Genomic DNA, 15571 nt, shown 5'->3' on the forward strand with positions numbered 1-15571 from the left:
CTATTGGAGACTGTCCTCAGAATTGCTCACAATCTATTTCCTACCATAAAGTCATGCAAAATTTCTAGAGTACATGTGTATGTGAGCCCAAAAGGCGCAACTTGGGGCAACTTGGTCTAGATCCGTCCCTGATTAACAGCTGAGACCATTTAGGATTTTCAGGTGACTAAGTTCATCCTATGGTTTGAGAACTGTTTCCGGAAGGAATGCCATCTTTCTAGATAATAACACCCCAATCCATACAGCTAGAATTAAGAATGGCACGAGGAACATTCTAATGAAGTTGAGCATCTCATCTGGCCACCACAATCCCCAGACCTCAACATTGAGCATTTATGGTCGCTAGAGATTCAAATAAGAAGTTGATTTCTGCCGCCATAGTCTCTAAAATAACTGAATGGTTTCCAAAGGAATTAGTCTATTCTTCAGTTAAAACACCATTTGTATGAATCAATACCTTGGAGAATTGAGGCTGTAAATGCTGAAAAATGTGGACCTACACCATATTAAAATATATTTTGTTGATTTTCAACATGTTTCCATTATTTTGTTCAACCCCTGTATCTGCTTTGAAGCCTATGTACCTGCTTGTATTATTGATACCAAAGATTACCACTGTATGCTCAACTGGCTTTACCAGTTTAGGTTTTATGTGGTTTTAGCTGTTGAGCCAAAAATCTATAAAAATTATATTTATACAGCACTGGCCTCTTCTGCAACATTTTACAGAGAAAATAGCCATGTCACTGACTGTCCTCAGAGTAGCTCACAGTCTAATCCCTACCATAGTCCTGTTGGATGACTGCCTTTTAACCCATGTGATATAATAAAGCGATCCATTTGAATTGGTGGTGCCTGCTGAAGTGGATTCCTACCATAGTCCTAGTAATGTCCTACCATATTAATCTGCAGAAGTCTGTTATATAAAATACAGAGTACATATAAATGTCACTGACTCACTCTAAACCAGTCACAAGACTGGTACTATACCATATATCTATGGGGTGGGGGAAGAAATATGCATAGAGTTTATTTTGACATATTTTATTCCAAAAACTTCTACAATCACATATTTACACAATAGGTTTAAAATGAACAGTATATTCACAAGTGATCAGGCTTACTCCGGTAGACAGCATGGCAGCCTATAGTAACATTTCACCAGCAGAACTAGTACAATGCAGTAAAGGACTTCTGTGGGCTGCTGCACTTGTCTTACAAATGCTCTGCACAGCTCAAAAGGAACCCGTCAGTACTTCCATATTTAACAGACTCCACCCTGTAAAGCAAACCTGAAGTGAAGGCAAAGGAAGCTGTATAGCTCCAGACAGAGCCATGCTGATCATGTGACTTGAGCAGGAATCCATGAGATGTTAATTCCAAGTGTATGCAATTCTCCAGCAAATTTATGTAGCCTGTAGTCCAAACACAACCGCAGCTGCTGGTTTAATTTCCAAGCTGTATAAAATGTGCACCTTCTCTATCCATCAGCAGGTCATTGACCATTCCTAATTTTGGGTTACATTCTTGGAATACACCAATGGTGTTGAGATCAATCAATGAGATGCTAATACTTTTTTACATTCAAACTTAATGGAAGTTATCTGCAGCTTGAAAATTGCAACAATCAATAACTTCCCTGCCTAATTGGTCCACATTCAAGCTGCATTAACATTTACATGAAATTTGAATGCAAGGATATATCTGCATGTAAACCGACCCATCTCTACCATGGTGTTTGGATCACCGACCCTGGACAAGTATGCAGTTTAGGGATTTAAAGGGGTATTTCATACAGGGGGATCAATGCAGTATTCATGCATATAAGCATGGTATCAGTACAAAGCAATGGACCCATTACAATTTTGTTATTTCAGTCTCCAAGTGCAGTTACCAGAACAAGGGTTAGATATCTTTAATTCAGAGGTTTAAACTCTTGCATGGGGGGGGGGGACCCTCCAAGGCAACCCGAGACGGGTAATCTCATCACGTGAACAGAATTTGTGGTATGAACAAAGCAAACCTGTTTCATGCATGCCTGCAAAAACTGCCAAGAGCTTCTGCTGGCCAATCCTGGTTTTGAATGGGTTATTCAAAACAAGGATTGGCCAGCAGAAGCTCTTAGCAGTTTGTGAACCAAAGGAGTTGGGGCTGCAGAAGTTACAGTCCAAATTCTAACACATTCCTTCTGGACCCAACACTTTACAGTTCAGATGTGCCAGAAAAGGTTCAGTATACTATAAACCAAGGTAATAGCACTTAAAGCAGCAGTGTCTGGTTCCAAAAACATGGAAATGTGACTGGTTCCCTTCAAAGATGGCATGAAATTCTTAATCAACCCAGGTCAAAAGCTGTGCAGGAGGCCACCTACACTAAGAAACCATTTCAAGAAGTTACCCTATACACATTCTACAACCCACTTCTCACCCACCATGGTAACAAAAGAAAAATCAATGCTCGAGTCAACATCTTAGCTAGATTCCAGCTTTCTAGAGGAGCACAAGGCTTTCAGGTGAAGGCTTCCCTTCCCTCAGGCGCCCAACCCTGAAATGCGTTGCTCTACCAAGCTTGAATGTGTGCCAAGGACACGGAGATGCAGCCAATAGTTTGCGCCGAACTGTATTCAGGTACGAATTGGGCCAATTAAATTTACTTCCTGCAGTATCCAATAGGCCAAATCCCAAACTGGGGACTCATTGGCCATCTATTGAGCCACATGGTTACCAGTGTGGGTGAGACTGGCTTGTTTTACCTTACAAAGTCATCTAGCTACTGTACACATCAAGCTTCCCCAGAGTGCAGAGAAAAAAAAAGTCCACAGGTTTGCAATTTTACATTATGGCCAGGCATATACATCAGCAGAAAGGCAACTGTGGGTGGAGTTCGAGCTTGGTCGCACTGCAGGAGGAGCACATCGTTCTACAGAAGCTCGTATCCTCGGGACTGACTTTTGCGGTAGATGACGCACAAGCTTATCAAGCAAAGGAGCTGCAAAAGAAAAGGGAGTGTGGTCAGCCGCTGCTACACAATAAGACTCCATGCTAAAATACGATACAGGATAGTGTGGCATAGCTTTTTAAACATTGCAAGAGTTTTTGTAAAATGTAAATCGATAGATATATATATATATATATATATATATATATATATATATATCTATCTATCTATCTATCAGATTGTCCAAGGGCAGGGCTGGGCTGAGGCAGAGGCAAGAGAGGCTCCAGCCTCAGGGTGCAGTGTAGGGTGGGTTGGAGAACTCCATTATCACTCTGCTATTGTGTTTGAAGCAAAGAGACATAACTAGAGATTAAGGTGTTGGGGCTACTGTAACTCATAGCAATTAGTTTGTGATGTGACGGCTGGGGTGGGAGCACTTTGGTGTCTCAGCCTTGGGTGCTGGTGGACCTTGTCCCGGCTCTGCCCTGATCTAATTGAGGAAAAAGGTAAAGATTTCTCGTGGGAAAGGGGGGGGATTGGCTATTTAGATAAAGTGCTATCCTGGGTTAAATTTCCACTTAAGGTTTTAAATGTAAGAGTTCCTTAAAGTTATGCCAGTATAAATATTTTGTGGTGTTCACTAAACTCATTCTTAGGGTACGTTCACAGCATGACGCACAGATGGCCATGCTGCTGATCCCATTACAGTGAACAGGTCAGCGTTGCGCTTGTGGGCAGAACACATGCAGCAGTACGCTAGTGCATCACAGCGCATTGTTCTGCTGTGCAGTGCCTATGATGTGAATGGCAGAGGGGCCCTCTATGCCCTTCTGCTGTTCTTGCACACCGCACATACACGCAAGGAAGCATGGCATGATGTGAACGAGGCCTTACAGATCATTTTATGCTGAGCGACTAATTGCACATCAACTACAGGGGGATTTGTTGCAACTGTTCATCTATATTTTGTGATTTATCTATGAAGGGCAGGATTGTATTAAGTTTCATAGATTGTAGAAAGGATGGATTTCCAGGTTTCTTATCAATTTGTGAACAGTTGCATTAACTACTTTTGCCTCTTGGACATAGAAGCTACGTCCAGGAGGCCATGTGCGCTCCCATGGCCGATCGCGCATGCACTCCCAGCCTGCGGTTCGTTAGCCAGTGAATCAGTGAATCAGGCCATGGTGCCCGATCACCGATTCCTCTCCCCGGGCAGAAAAAAGCAACAGCTACTCTCGGAAGCCTAGCTTTTTCTGCCTCCTACGTCCCCACCCATGTCCCTCAAAGTGTACATTATGCTTAGAGTGACATGTAAACAAACCTAAGGTTGCCATCTTGTGGCCAAAAAGGAAACCTAGATTTACATAACACATTTACATTACAAAAACTACTATTTACATCCCACCCTCCAATACCCAAATAAAATGTTAGGTAAATAATTTTTATTGTAATTTTTTATTAAAGGGTCTAAACTTTAAATATATGTAAAGATGAAATATTTCTAGTTTTTATTATAAGCTTGTAAATAGTGATTGATGCAAAATGGAAAAATGCACTTTATTTCCAAATAAAATATTGTTGCCATACATTGTGATAGGGACATAATTTAAACAGTGCAATAACGGGACATATGGGCAAATACAATACGTGGGTTTTAATTATGGAGGCATGTATTTTAAAACTGACCGAAAACCAAGATGAATCAGTTCTTATTCTTACTGTTAAAATGCATTTACAGTAAGGTAGCTCTTAGCAAAATGTACCACCCAAAGAAAGCCTAATTGGTGGCGGAAAAAACAAGATCTAGATCAGTTAAATTGCGATAAGTAGTGATAAAGTTATAGGCTGATGAATGGGAGGTGAACATTGCTCGGATGCATAAAGTGTAAATGACTGACGGCTGAAGTGGTTAAGCATAGGTTCTATGTACTGTATGCATTGCACATGTAATGCCACTTTCCCCTCTGCAGCTGTCGTGCTTTTGTGTGACGTGCAACGCCCCACTGTGAATGTAGCCTAAAGTGCTCTGGTCCTACTGGGCCCATTCACACTCTGGCGCATTCCCGCAGCATTATCAGCGCTTCGCTAATTCGTTGGCGATCAGCAAAGCGCTGTGGCACATGTATCCAGGGCGGGATTATTCTCACTGTACGCAGCATTTTCAGAGTGATCCGATGGGAGTGTCATTCTCTGAACACAAAGCACAAAACACACCTCTAGGTGATTGCATTGCCATTTCTAAAGTGAATGACCCCTAAGGGGCCAGAAGCCTATGGCAGCCAGGTAGTTAATGAAAGGGGGCAGTGTTCTCCCCAGAATTTTCTCCAGCCGGGTGGCATTTAAAAAAAAAAAAAAGTAGCTGGGTGGGGCGCAACCGGGGGAAATGCAGGGCCAGTGCAACTCTGCTCACAGCATAGGAAAAGAATGAGGCGGCAAGCCGATGACAGCCGGATGCTTACCAAAATTAGCCGGGTGGAGCACCTGGCTAAAAGCCTGGGGAGAACACAAGGGGGGAATCCCTTTGAGATCAACAGGCCTCCACTTCCAAAAGCCTGCTCACAGAAGGTGACACTTTAGCCACATGTCCCATCCTTAGGGTGGAGCTGGTCTACATCTGCATTGAGGGCAGTGAAGATTAAAGCCCCATCTAAATGATACAATTTCACGTGCGATCAATCGAATTCAATTGGATCGAATTGGATCAGACTGATTAAGTCCAACATGTCTGATCGGGATTCAATCGTGTAGTAGATTTGCATCAATAACCAAAATTGACCACACTATCGATTGAATCCCAATCAAACATGTTGGATTTAAGCGATCTGATCTAATTTGATCCAATTGAATTCGATCGATTGCATGTGAAAGTGTATCATATAGATGGTGCTTTAGACTTTGCTCACATCAAAATTGCAATTGCTGAGGCCATAGTGCAGATTGGGGGGGAGGGGGGGGGGGTAGTGCCTCCTGGCACTTTCTCTGCAAAAACGCTTTACAAAAATCCCTAGCGCGCAGGTGATTGTTCACTTCCTGACGCAAAAAGCATACATACAATGTATTCTTAAGAGCAATCGCTATACAAGATCTTTGTCGAAAAACTCCCTAGGTGTGAACAAGCCATAAAGTAACATCAGGAATCTCGTGTGCTTCTGGTGAGGACCAGGGCCACTGGAATGGAAAGATCAGCTCAAGGGTCCCACCAGTCTCTTGGTCTTCCTGGAGTTTGGCTCTCAAAGTGTACCCGAGGTGACATGAGATGAACGTGTATGTACAGTACTAAACATTAATAACAGGCTGTTTTGCTTGTTTTATTTTGCTGCCTGAAAGTTAATTTTTAAGGATGAAAGTGACAGCTTCTGCCTTGTCAGGAATATAGTAAGAATCACTGATAAGCAAATTACAGCCATAAATGTTTCCTGGCAGAATACAATACATTTTCTACATATTTGAGCGCAGGGAGAGAATAAAGGTTCAATATAGCTCATGTATTTTCATGTAGGGACACTTAAGATTGCACTGCAATTGAGCAGAGACCACAAAATATTCAATCTACTTGCTAAATGCTTAAATATAAAATGGGATTAAAAAAAAAAAAGTCGTATTTATCCTCCTACTCCTAAAAATTGTTTCTCAGATTATTTTCACCTCAGGTTCACTTTAAAGACCCGCCCTGTAGGGCAAGTCCTAAAACTCCAAGAACTGATACAGTTTGTGCAGTGTCATTACCCAGCATGCATTACACACTGCCCCACAATGTACTTACCTCTAACACAGCGAACCCCAGAATGACCAGCATGGAGAAGCTCAGCGCTTTATGCAACACATCTGCCAGCTTAACTTCACAACCCTAAAAGCAGAAAACAGTTACTGAGATGGACAATTCACATAACAGAGTGACCTATAGGTGTCCATAGAGCAGTGTAGGCCACCTGTCAAGGCATGATTGGGGTTTTAAAGTGAACCCGAGGTGAGAGCGATATGGAGGCTGCCATATTTATTTTTTTAACAAATACCAGTCACCTGGCTTTCCTGCTGATCCTCGGCCTCCAATACTTTTTGCCATAGACCCTGAACAAGCATGCAGCAGATCAGATTTGACAAAATTGTCAGAACTGACAAGATAAGCTGCATGCTTGTTTCTGGTGTAGTTCAGATACTACTGCAGCCAAATAGGCCAGGACTGCCAAGCAACTGGTATGGTTTAAAAAGGAAATAGGCAGCCTCCATATCACTCACCTCGGGTTCACTTTTTCATGCAAGAAACTGACAGGTTGCTAACCTGTTGCAATGCTTCAAAGTACATGTCAGTTGTAATAAACACAAAAATATCTATCGTTAAAAGTCTGGTGGCGTGATGATAAAGGTCCTATTAGCTCAAATGCTATTATCCAAGAGACATGACTGAGCATCAGCAGCAGGCAGTACCGGCATCTGCTTCAGGCAGGGAAGAGGGAGGAGTTTCCAGGCTATTGCATAATGTCGTGCAACACTGGCCGATGACTGGATTTGCCAAGTTCCGGCTCATAAGGGACCACCCACCACTAGTTGGACTTGGAGCACCTGATCTGCACGCTTGTACAGGGTCAGTGGATGGAAGTGTCAGACACGGGATCAGCAGGACAGCCAGGAAAAGGGACCTAGTTTAAAAAGTATACTAAAGGATCCCTTTAAGGGGTTAATGTTAATTTTGGTTATAGCAATGCACAAATCAGAGTTGGAGAGGTTCATGAATTAGTGGGGGTGTGATTGAAGTAAGATTTGACTCCATTTGCATCTAGGACAGTGATCTGCAGACTTGCCTCTCCAGCTGTTGGAGTGGTCAGGCAATATTTCATAATAGTGCTACTTACCGGGGGCTTCCTCCAGCCCCAAGCTCCCAGCATGTCCCTCGCCGCAGCTCCGTCCTGGTCCCCGGCGATGACGTCAGAGTGATCTCCAGGTCGGCCTGTACGGCGCCTGCATGAGCGGCGCTGTCAATCACCACCACGTGGCCCGGAGCAGACTTCACAGTAGTTCTGGTACATGGCGGTCGCCCTGATGTCATCGCCGGGGACCGAGACTGACCTGCGGCGAACGGCTGCAGGCAGAGATGCGGCGAGGGACGTCCTCGGAACTGGAGGAAGCCCCTGGTAAGTACCACTTATTTTAGCATATTTCCCCTGATGACTCCTTTAAGGAACTACAAGTCCCACAATGCACTGCAGGAGTCTGACAGCCATGATTTTTAAAGACAAATGCATTGTGGGACTTGTAGTTCCTTAAGCTCCCTGACGGTATTGACGGATATAAACGTCAATACACTCCTGCACTGTATACTAGACACTTGCTTGACACACTTTGGCAAGTTACAGAAATAACGTTTTTAAAAGATCATTTTGCAAAAGAAATCCTTAGGAAATTGAACTCAAGGGAGGTTTAGCACTGATCTAAGACAACTATTTTAAGCAAAGGATTGTGGGTAATGCCACAGATAGATTTGGCATGAGAGCTGGTCCGCTGCAGCTACTGAGATCAATGGTGATGAACAGAAGTAATCTAGCAAAGTTGGACTGGTAGTATAAGCAATCTTGTACACAAAGGGCTATCAGTGGTATTAGTTTACAGCCCATCCACTGCCCTTTTAGCTGCAAACATCCAGCATAGGCAGTGGCCCTATACATAACTGGAAAGACTCCTATTAGACCTACTGGTAATGGAGTTTCTGATTGGCATCCGGGACAACATGAGTTCATAACATGAGATCCGGTCCCGCCCCGGATCTGGGGAAACATAACCCCAAGAAGATTAAAAGCCCCCGCCCTTCCTCCAACCTCAGTGCGTCTGAAAGTAACTATGTCAAAACACCAAGATGAAGGAAGGAAAAAAAAGAGAGAACAACCAACCTTCGTGGATGCTTAATATACCCCCCCCCCCCCCCCCCCATGCTCCTAATCGTCAAGGAAAGGTGCCTGACAGGAAAGGGAAGGGTTATAGCCGTTGTCCCAGATGCCAATCAGAAACTCCATTACCGGTAGGTCTAATAGGAGTCTCTCTAATTGCCATCCAGGACAACATGAGAGATAAGCGAGAAAGTCTTTAAAAAAAAAAAACTTAAAGACTCACCTAGGGAGGGACCACCGCCTGCAGCACCTTTCTGCCAAACGATTGATCTTGTTGGGACAGCACATCCACCCTGTAATGCCTGATGAAGGTTGATGCACTTGACCACGTTGCAGCTTGGCATATTTGGTGAATGGTGGCTCCTGCTCTCTGCCCATGAAGTGGATAGTGACCGGGTAGAATGGGCCTTAATGTTAACTGGTACTGGGCAATTACTACTCTCATATGCCAAGGTAATAACCTGCCTTACCCATCTGGCAATTGTTTGTCTTGAAGCCTGCATACCCCTATTCTTCCCTGCAAATAGTACTAGTAAACTGCTGGATTTATGAAATTCTCTTGACCTCTTTAAATAAACCAACAGCGACCTTCTTACATCTAAACAATGGAAACCTTCCTCTTTCTCCCCCGAAGGATTGGAACAAAAAGAGGGCAGAATAATCTCCTGAGCTCTATGGAATTCCGACGTGACCTTAGGTAAATAGGCCGGGTCTGTCCTCATCCTAACACTATCGGAACATATAATTAGGAAAGGGTCTTTAATAGATAAAGCGTGTAGATCACTTAGCCGTCTAGCCGACGTGACTGCAATCAAAAAGGCTAGTTTAAGAGTCAAACATTTTATGTCAATTTTCTCGATCGGTTCAAAGGGGGTTCTTATGAGGCCATTAAGAACAAGGGATAGATCCCATTGCGGAAAGATTTTCTGCTTGACTGGTGTAGATCTCTGTAAGGCTTTAAAGAAACTTTTAACCAACTCCTCCTGTGCCAGGTGTCTATCTAAAAGAATAGATAATGCTGAACACTGTACCTTTAGTGTACTGGGTGCTAGTCTCATATCAAATCCATCCTGTAAGAATTTTAACACTGAAGGAGTCAAATTCTTATCCCTGGAACGAGATGAACACCACGCTAAATATACCTTCCATACTTTACGATAGATTTTCTGAGTCACTGGCTTTCTACACTTCAGGAGCGTCTCAATAACTTTCTCAGGAAGCCCTTTGTTCCTCAAAATCACCCTTTCAGGATCCATGCGGCCAGTTTGAACAAGTGGGGCCTGGGATGCAGTAGAGGACCCTGCATTAGTAAGTCTGGACGAACTGGTAGCAGAAAAGGTGGGCTCATTGCCACCCTTAGCAGGGCTGCATACCATGGCCTTTTTGGCCAAAAAGGAGCTACGAGAATCAGTTTCCCCGATTCTTCCTGAAGCTTCACCAAAACCTGCGGAAGCAGAGCTATAGGGGGAAAAGCATAACTCAGGTTGAACCCCCATGGTAAACTTAGGGCATCCAGCCCCAGAGACCCCTGGCCCTTGTGTAGGGAGAAAAATTGTTTTACTTTTGCGTTTGCTGGGGAAGCAAAAAGATCGATCTCCGGGGTCCCAAATTTCTCTATTATCATTTGGAATACCTCCGGATGTAACTCCCACTCTGCTTGACTGACCTGCTGGCGGCTCAAAAAGTCTGCTTCTATATTGAGAATTCCTTTTATGTGAACCGCCGTTAAGGATAGAACTCGCGATTCCACCCAATTGAAAATTTCCGACGCGAGAAACATCAGATCCCAAGATCTTGTGCCTCCCTGCTTTGATAGATATGCCACCGTGGTGACGTTGTCCGAGAAAATCAGCACATGATTTCCCTGTATTAGAGATTGAAAAGATTGAAGCGCTTTCTGAACCGCCAGCAACTCCCTGAAATTAGAAGATTTTTCTTATCAAGGGAAGCCAATCCCCCTGGGCATGAAAACCTTCTGTTGTTGCTCCCCAGCCCCAGGAACTTGCGTCCGTGAAAATTTTCACTGGACTGGCCTGTCTCCAGACTCTCCCACTGTTCAGGTTCTCGAGACTCAGCCACCAAACTAGACTGTTTCTGGAATCGAGATTGATCCCTCTAGGGACTCTTGAGATTTGTCCCAGTTGTCTAGAAGGAGGGCTTGTAGTTCCCTGCCATGGAACTGTGCCCAAGTCACTGCTGGCATTGAAGAGGAGAACAGACCTAGTATTCTCATGATCTGCCGAAGTGAACAAACCTCCTGGGTGAGAAGTTTCTCCACCTCGGATTGAACTCACAATCTTTTCCGATGGAAGATAAATCTTCATGTCTAAAGAGTTTATCCTGTACCCCAGAAAGGTGATCTCCTGGAAAGGTGTCAGGTTGGACTTTTCGTAATTTATAATCCAACCTACTTGAGTCAAGATCTTGATTACAATGTCCCTGTGACATAAAACCAAATCCTCTGTCTTTGCAAAAATTAGAAGATTGTCCAGATACGGGACGATCGATATACCCTGTAATCTCAAATCCTTCATGACCTCTGCTAATACTTTTGTAAAAATTCGTGGGGCAGATGCTATCCCGAAGGGAAGCGCCTGGAACTGGAAATGACGCAACTGGGAGCCGACCCTGATTGCGAATCTCAAAAATCTGATGACCTGGAAAAATGGGTATGTGCAGGTAGGCATCCTGGAGATCTATTGAAACAAAGAACTCCTTGCCCTGTAATAGTGCTCTTACAGAATAGATGCTTTCCATCCTGAACTTTTTGTAAATCAAAAATGGATTGAGAGATTTGAGATTCAGAATAAATCTGAATTTCCCGTTGGCCTTCTTTACCAAAAAAACGTGGGAGTAATACCCCTGGAATACCTCTTCCTGGGGGACTGGCAAAATTACCCTTTTCTCTAATAACTTCTGAATCTGATTCCAGGCCCCATGCTTTCTCTGGGTCCTTTGGATAGGGATTCACAAACTTCCTGTGAGGGGGGAGTCCTTGAAAACTGAAGCCAGTAACCCCGCTTTATAATTTGAAAAACAAGGATCTGGGTTTAACCTTTCCCATTCCGAACAAAAATAAATTAGTCTCCCCCCCACTGGTAATGAGTCATTTATTGGTTTGGGGGGGCTCAGTCTTCCCGAGAGTGAACCCACCTCTACCTTTCCCTCTAGGAAAGGACCATCTCTTCTGCACATTCCTATTTTTCGATTGATCAGAAGACTGTTTATTAGGGACAAAAGGTTTCCTCCCTTTAAAATTTCTCTTTATTCGGGAACTGCTTGCCCTTTTCTGCTGAACGAGATAGAACCTCATCAAGTCCAGAACCGAATAAGAGATTCCCCTCAAACGGGATTGAGCATAAATTTTTAGATGTCTGGTCTCCTTCCCAGGTTTTTAGCCACACTGCTCTTCTAGCAGCATTAACGAGAGCTGTAGTACGCGCCGAAACCCGAATGAGCTCAGTAACCGAATCCGCTAAAAATGCCACTGCCCTCAATACTACTGGTAGTGAGGCTGCATAATCTTTCAGCGGAACTCCCTTACCAATCTGTTCGAATAAATTATCCATCCAGATTCTAAGGTTACGTGCGATACAAGTGGCTGAGATTCCTGGGATAAAACCAAACGCCGCCGATTCCCATGCTTTTTTAAGTAGGGAATCAACTTTCTTGTCCATTACATCTTTGAGAACCCCCGTATCCTCAAAGGACAAATCAGCGTCCTTGGAATACCTCGACAAGGATGCGTCTAATTTTGGGCATTTTGTCCATTTTTCAATATCAGACTGTTCAAAGGGATACTTCCTTTTAGCTGATTTGGGGATGAACAAAGGCCTCTCCGGGTTTTGCCACTGCGAGGTGATAATATCCTGGAGGGTCTTATGGATAGGGAACACTCTACCCTTAGACTGACCTAAACCCGAATATACCTGGTCCTGCGGGGTTAATTCAGGAACTGGTTCCTTAATTTGCTCTGTGGTGTATACAGCCTTAAGTAACTCAGAAGATTCGTCCGGAGAAAATAAAAATCTCGGAGTCTTAACCCTCTCCTCCTTTTCTGAACCCTCTGAATGAGGCTGTTCCTTCCTCGTGAGAGACGGACACCCCCTCCTCCTCTTCCTCCTCTGCACCTAAACCTTCAAAAAGGGTGGAAGGGGGGGCAAAAACCCTGAGGAGGGTCCTGGAAGGGGTTCAGGAGCTTGTGGTACAAAGGATTCTTTAAATTTGTCCAAAGTCTCCTGCATATTCCTGTTAACTACCTCCATTACCCCCTTTAAAATATCTGATGAATGGGAGGATACAATATCATCGGTACAGGACTGACACAAATTCTTTGGGGCTTGTAAAGCTATCTTGCTGTTACACAAGCCACATCTCTTATAAGTCTTAACTTGTCCAGCAGCCTTAGGATCAGTCTTTGTCTAAACACATAAAAAGATAGAAACAGACAAAAAGACCTGATAAGCCATCAATGCTGAGTAAGTAAGGTAACCAAACCTGTCCTCCACTGGAGGGCTTACCGTACTTGACCCTGATGGCTGGACTTGCCCGGAGGATTTTGCAGTCAGACCTGCCGCCTCAGAGTCCCGCTGCTGCGGCTGCTCTCCCTTCTGCGACATCCTCCTCTCCGTAGCCCCACTGCGGAGATAGTGCAAGTGAGACGGAGACGCCAGGAACACGCTTCACTCTTCCTGGGTCTCCTCAGTCCGCCCCCTTCCGGCCGTCAGCCAGCTGACGTCACCATGCGCCGGACAGAGCGCGGATGCGCCTTGCAGAGCCGGCTCTGAAGGGGAACGCTCGGCATGTCGGCCATACGCTACATAGAGGCCGCATGCCGGATTAGCCGGAGGATCGTAGCCGGCGTTGCCTCCTGCGCTGCCCAGGCCACCACCTCCCAGAACGAACTCACACACTGGTGAGTAATATATAACCCAAAAAAAAAAAAAAAAAAAAAAAGCTGGAGCTTCTCTTCGGTGTTTCCGACACGGAAACACAGATGAACTGAGGTTGGAGGGAGGGCGGGGGCTTTTAATCTTCTTGGGGTTATGTTTCCCCAGATCTGGGGCGGGACCGGATCTCATGTTATGAACTCATGTTGTCCCGGATGGCAATTAGAGAAAGCAACAATTTTTATTGTATTCATAAAGCACCAACTTATTACTCAACACTGGACATTATAGGACCTCTGTCGTGAAAAACCTTAATGTAAAATATATGTAAACATACAAGAATTTATCTTCCAGAGTAAAACGAGACATAAATTACCTTTCTCTGCTCTTGCTGTCACTTACAGTAGGTAGTAGAAATCTGACAACCAACAGGTTTTGGACTAGCCCATCTCTTCATGGGGGTTCACAGGGATTTTCAAAATGTACTTAGTGAATGGCAGTTGCTCCGTCCAACTGCCCCAAAAAAATTGTACAATGAGAATGGAAGCTGGCCAGCATTTTTGTATACATTTTTCAGGGAGTGTCTTTATAAAGAATAAAGGCCATGCTGAGAATCCCCTATGGAGAAATGGACTAGCCCAAAACCTGTCGGTAATGTCAGATTACTACTTACTGTAAATGCCAGCAACATGGGAGAGAAGTCATTCATGGCCAATTTTACTCAGAAACGTACTTATTTGTATGCATTTTACATTTTTTGCGAAAGTTCCTCTTTAAAAAGGTTAGACAATTTTAAGGAGTGACATACAGCAATAAGAATACAGTAATACATGAAAACCAGATCCCGCTGCACAGTATGAGTACAAAGTACTAGATGGGGACATTGGATCTGAGTGAACTCTACTTGCCTGATCTCATAGGATGGGTGCAGTGATTGAGGTGCGTGAACAGGTAGGAGACAGGAGGAGGACCCGGCCCAAAGGCTTACAATCCAGAGGGAGAGATAGGGGCATGAAAGGTGGGGCATAAAACAGTTGTGTATATACAAGAGCAATCCAACGTGGGAAGACCAGAGCAATCCAACATGTTAGCAACGCTTGTCAAAATGTGGCTTAGGTAAAAGTTAAACCTCTGATTGGCTACATTGAGTAATTCCAGAGACCAGCAATTCTCCTTACCTCGCTATAGAGCTTGCTGGGCTCGTCTATCTTCCCCGTGCAGGCTGTGGTATTCTTAATGCAGCAGCTGGTTGGCACAGTGTGATTGGCTTTAAACCAAGTTGTGTTCTGCCAGCTGGTGTAGTTTTGGATTCCGCAACAATGTAACTGTGCAAAGAAAAAAGTAAAAATTTAAAGTTAGTTTCTCACCCAAAATAAGTTAAAAAAATATGTTTGCTATAGTTCAGTCACAAAACAAGCAGCATCCTTTAGGCTGTAATGGGACAGTGATGCCACATGATATCAGGCTGGAAGGAGGAGCCAGGGTGAAACCAGCAGTATGCCCTCATGCGATTGGGTAAGCAGGAGGTGCAACAGATGACAGAATAAGCTATTCTTTACATAGAAGAGTCAATGAGATTCTAATACAGTAGAATCTTCTAGTAAACTTCTAGCTATAGTTAGATTTCTCCAGGTCCTGTCCATGCACCTGTATACAATATATGACCAATGACAAGACGTCTGACATAGTAATCTACTTCTATCCAGTTTACTATAAAGAGATTCCACTATAATTTCCACTTTACGCTCGCAATAAAGTCATTCAAAATTACCCAATCTAGTCACTCACCTCCAATATGTGAACCGTGCAATAAAACCCAAAACTATGACACATTTAGGTTTAGATCGCCACCTGCTGTTCATA

At 43.9% G+C, this 15571-nt stretch overlaps 1 protein-coding gene across 1 annotated transcript in view; it reads right to left on the minus strand.

Moving 5' to 3' along the window:
* Positions 1-1028: 1028 nt before the first annotated feature.
* The window catches only part of LOC137531236 (tetraspanin-36-like), a 30634-nt gene continuing 16091 nt past the window's right edge, over positions 1029-15571 (minus strand). Inside the window, exons 5-7 of the mRNA XM_068251372.1 lie at positions 14887-15033; positions 6704-6787; positions 1029-2988 (exon numbers count right to left, since the gene is read on the minus strand). Of these exons, the coding sequence (XP_068107473.1) occupies positions 2920-2988; positions 6704-6787; positions 14887-15033 (300 nt within the window). The 3' untranslated portion in view covers positions 1029-2919. The remainder of the gene's footprint in view (positions 2989-6703; positions 6788-14886; positions 15034-15571) is intronic.

The sequence above is a fragment of the Hyperolius riggenbachi genome, chromosome 1 (assembly GCF_040937935.1).
Source record: "Hyperolius riggenbachi isolate aHypRig1 chromosome 1, aHypRig1.pri, whole genome shotgun sequence".
NCBI lineage: Eukaryota > Metazoa > Chordata > Amphibia > Anura > Hyperoliidae > Hyperolius > Hyperolius riggenbachi.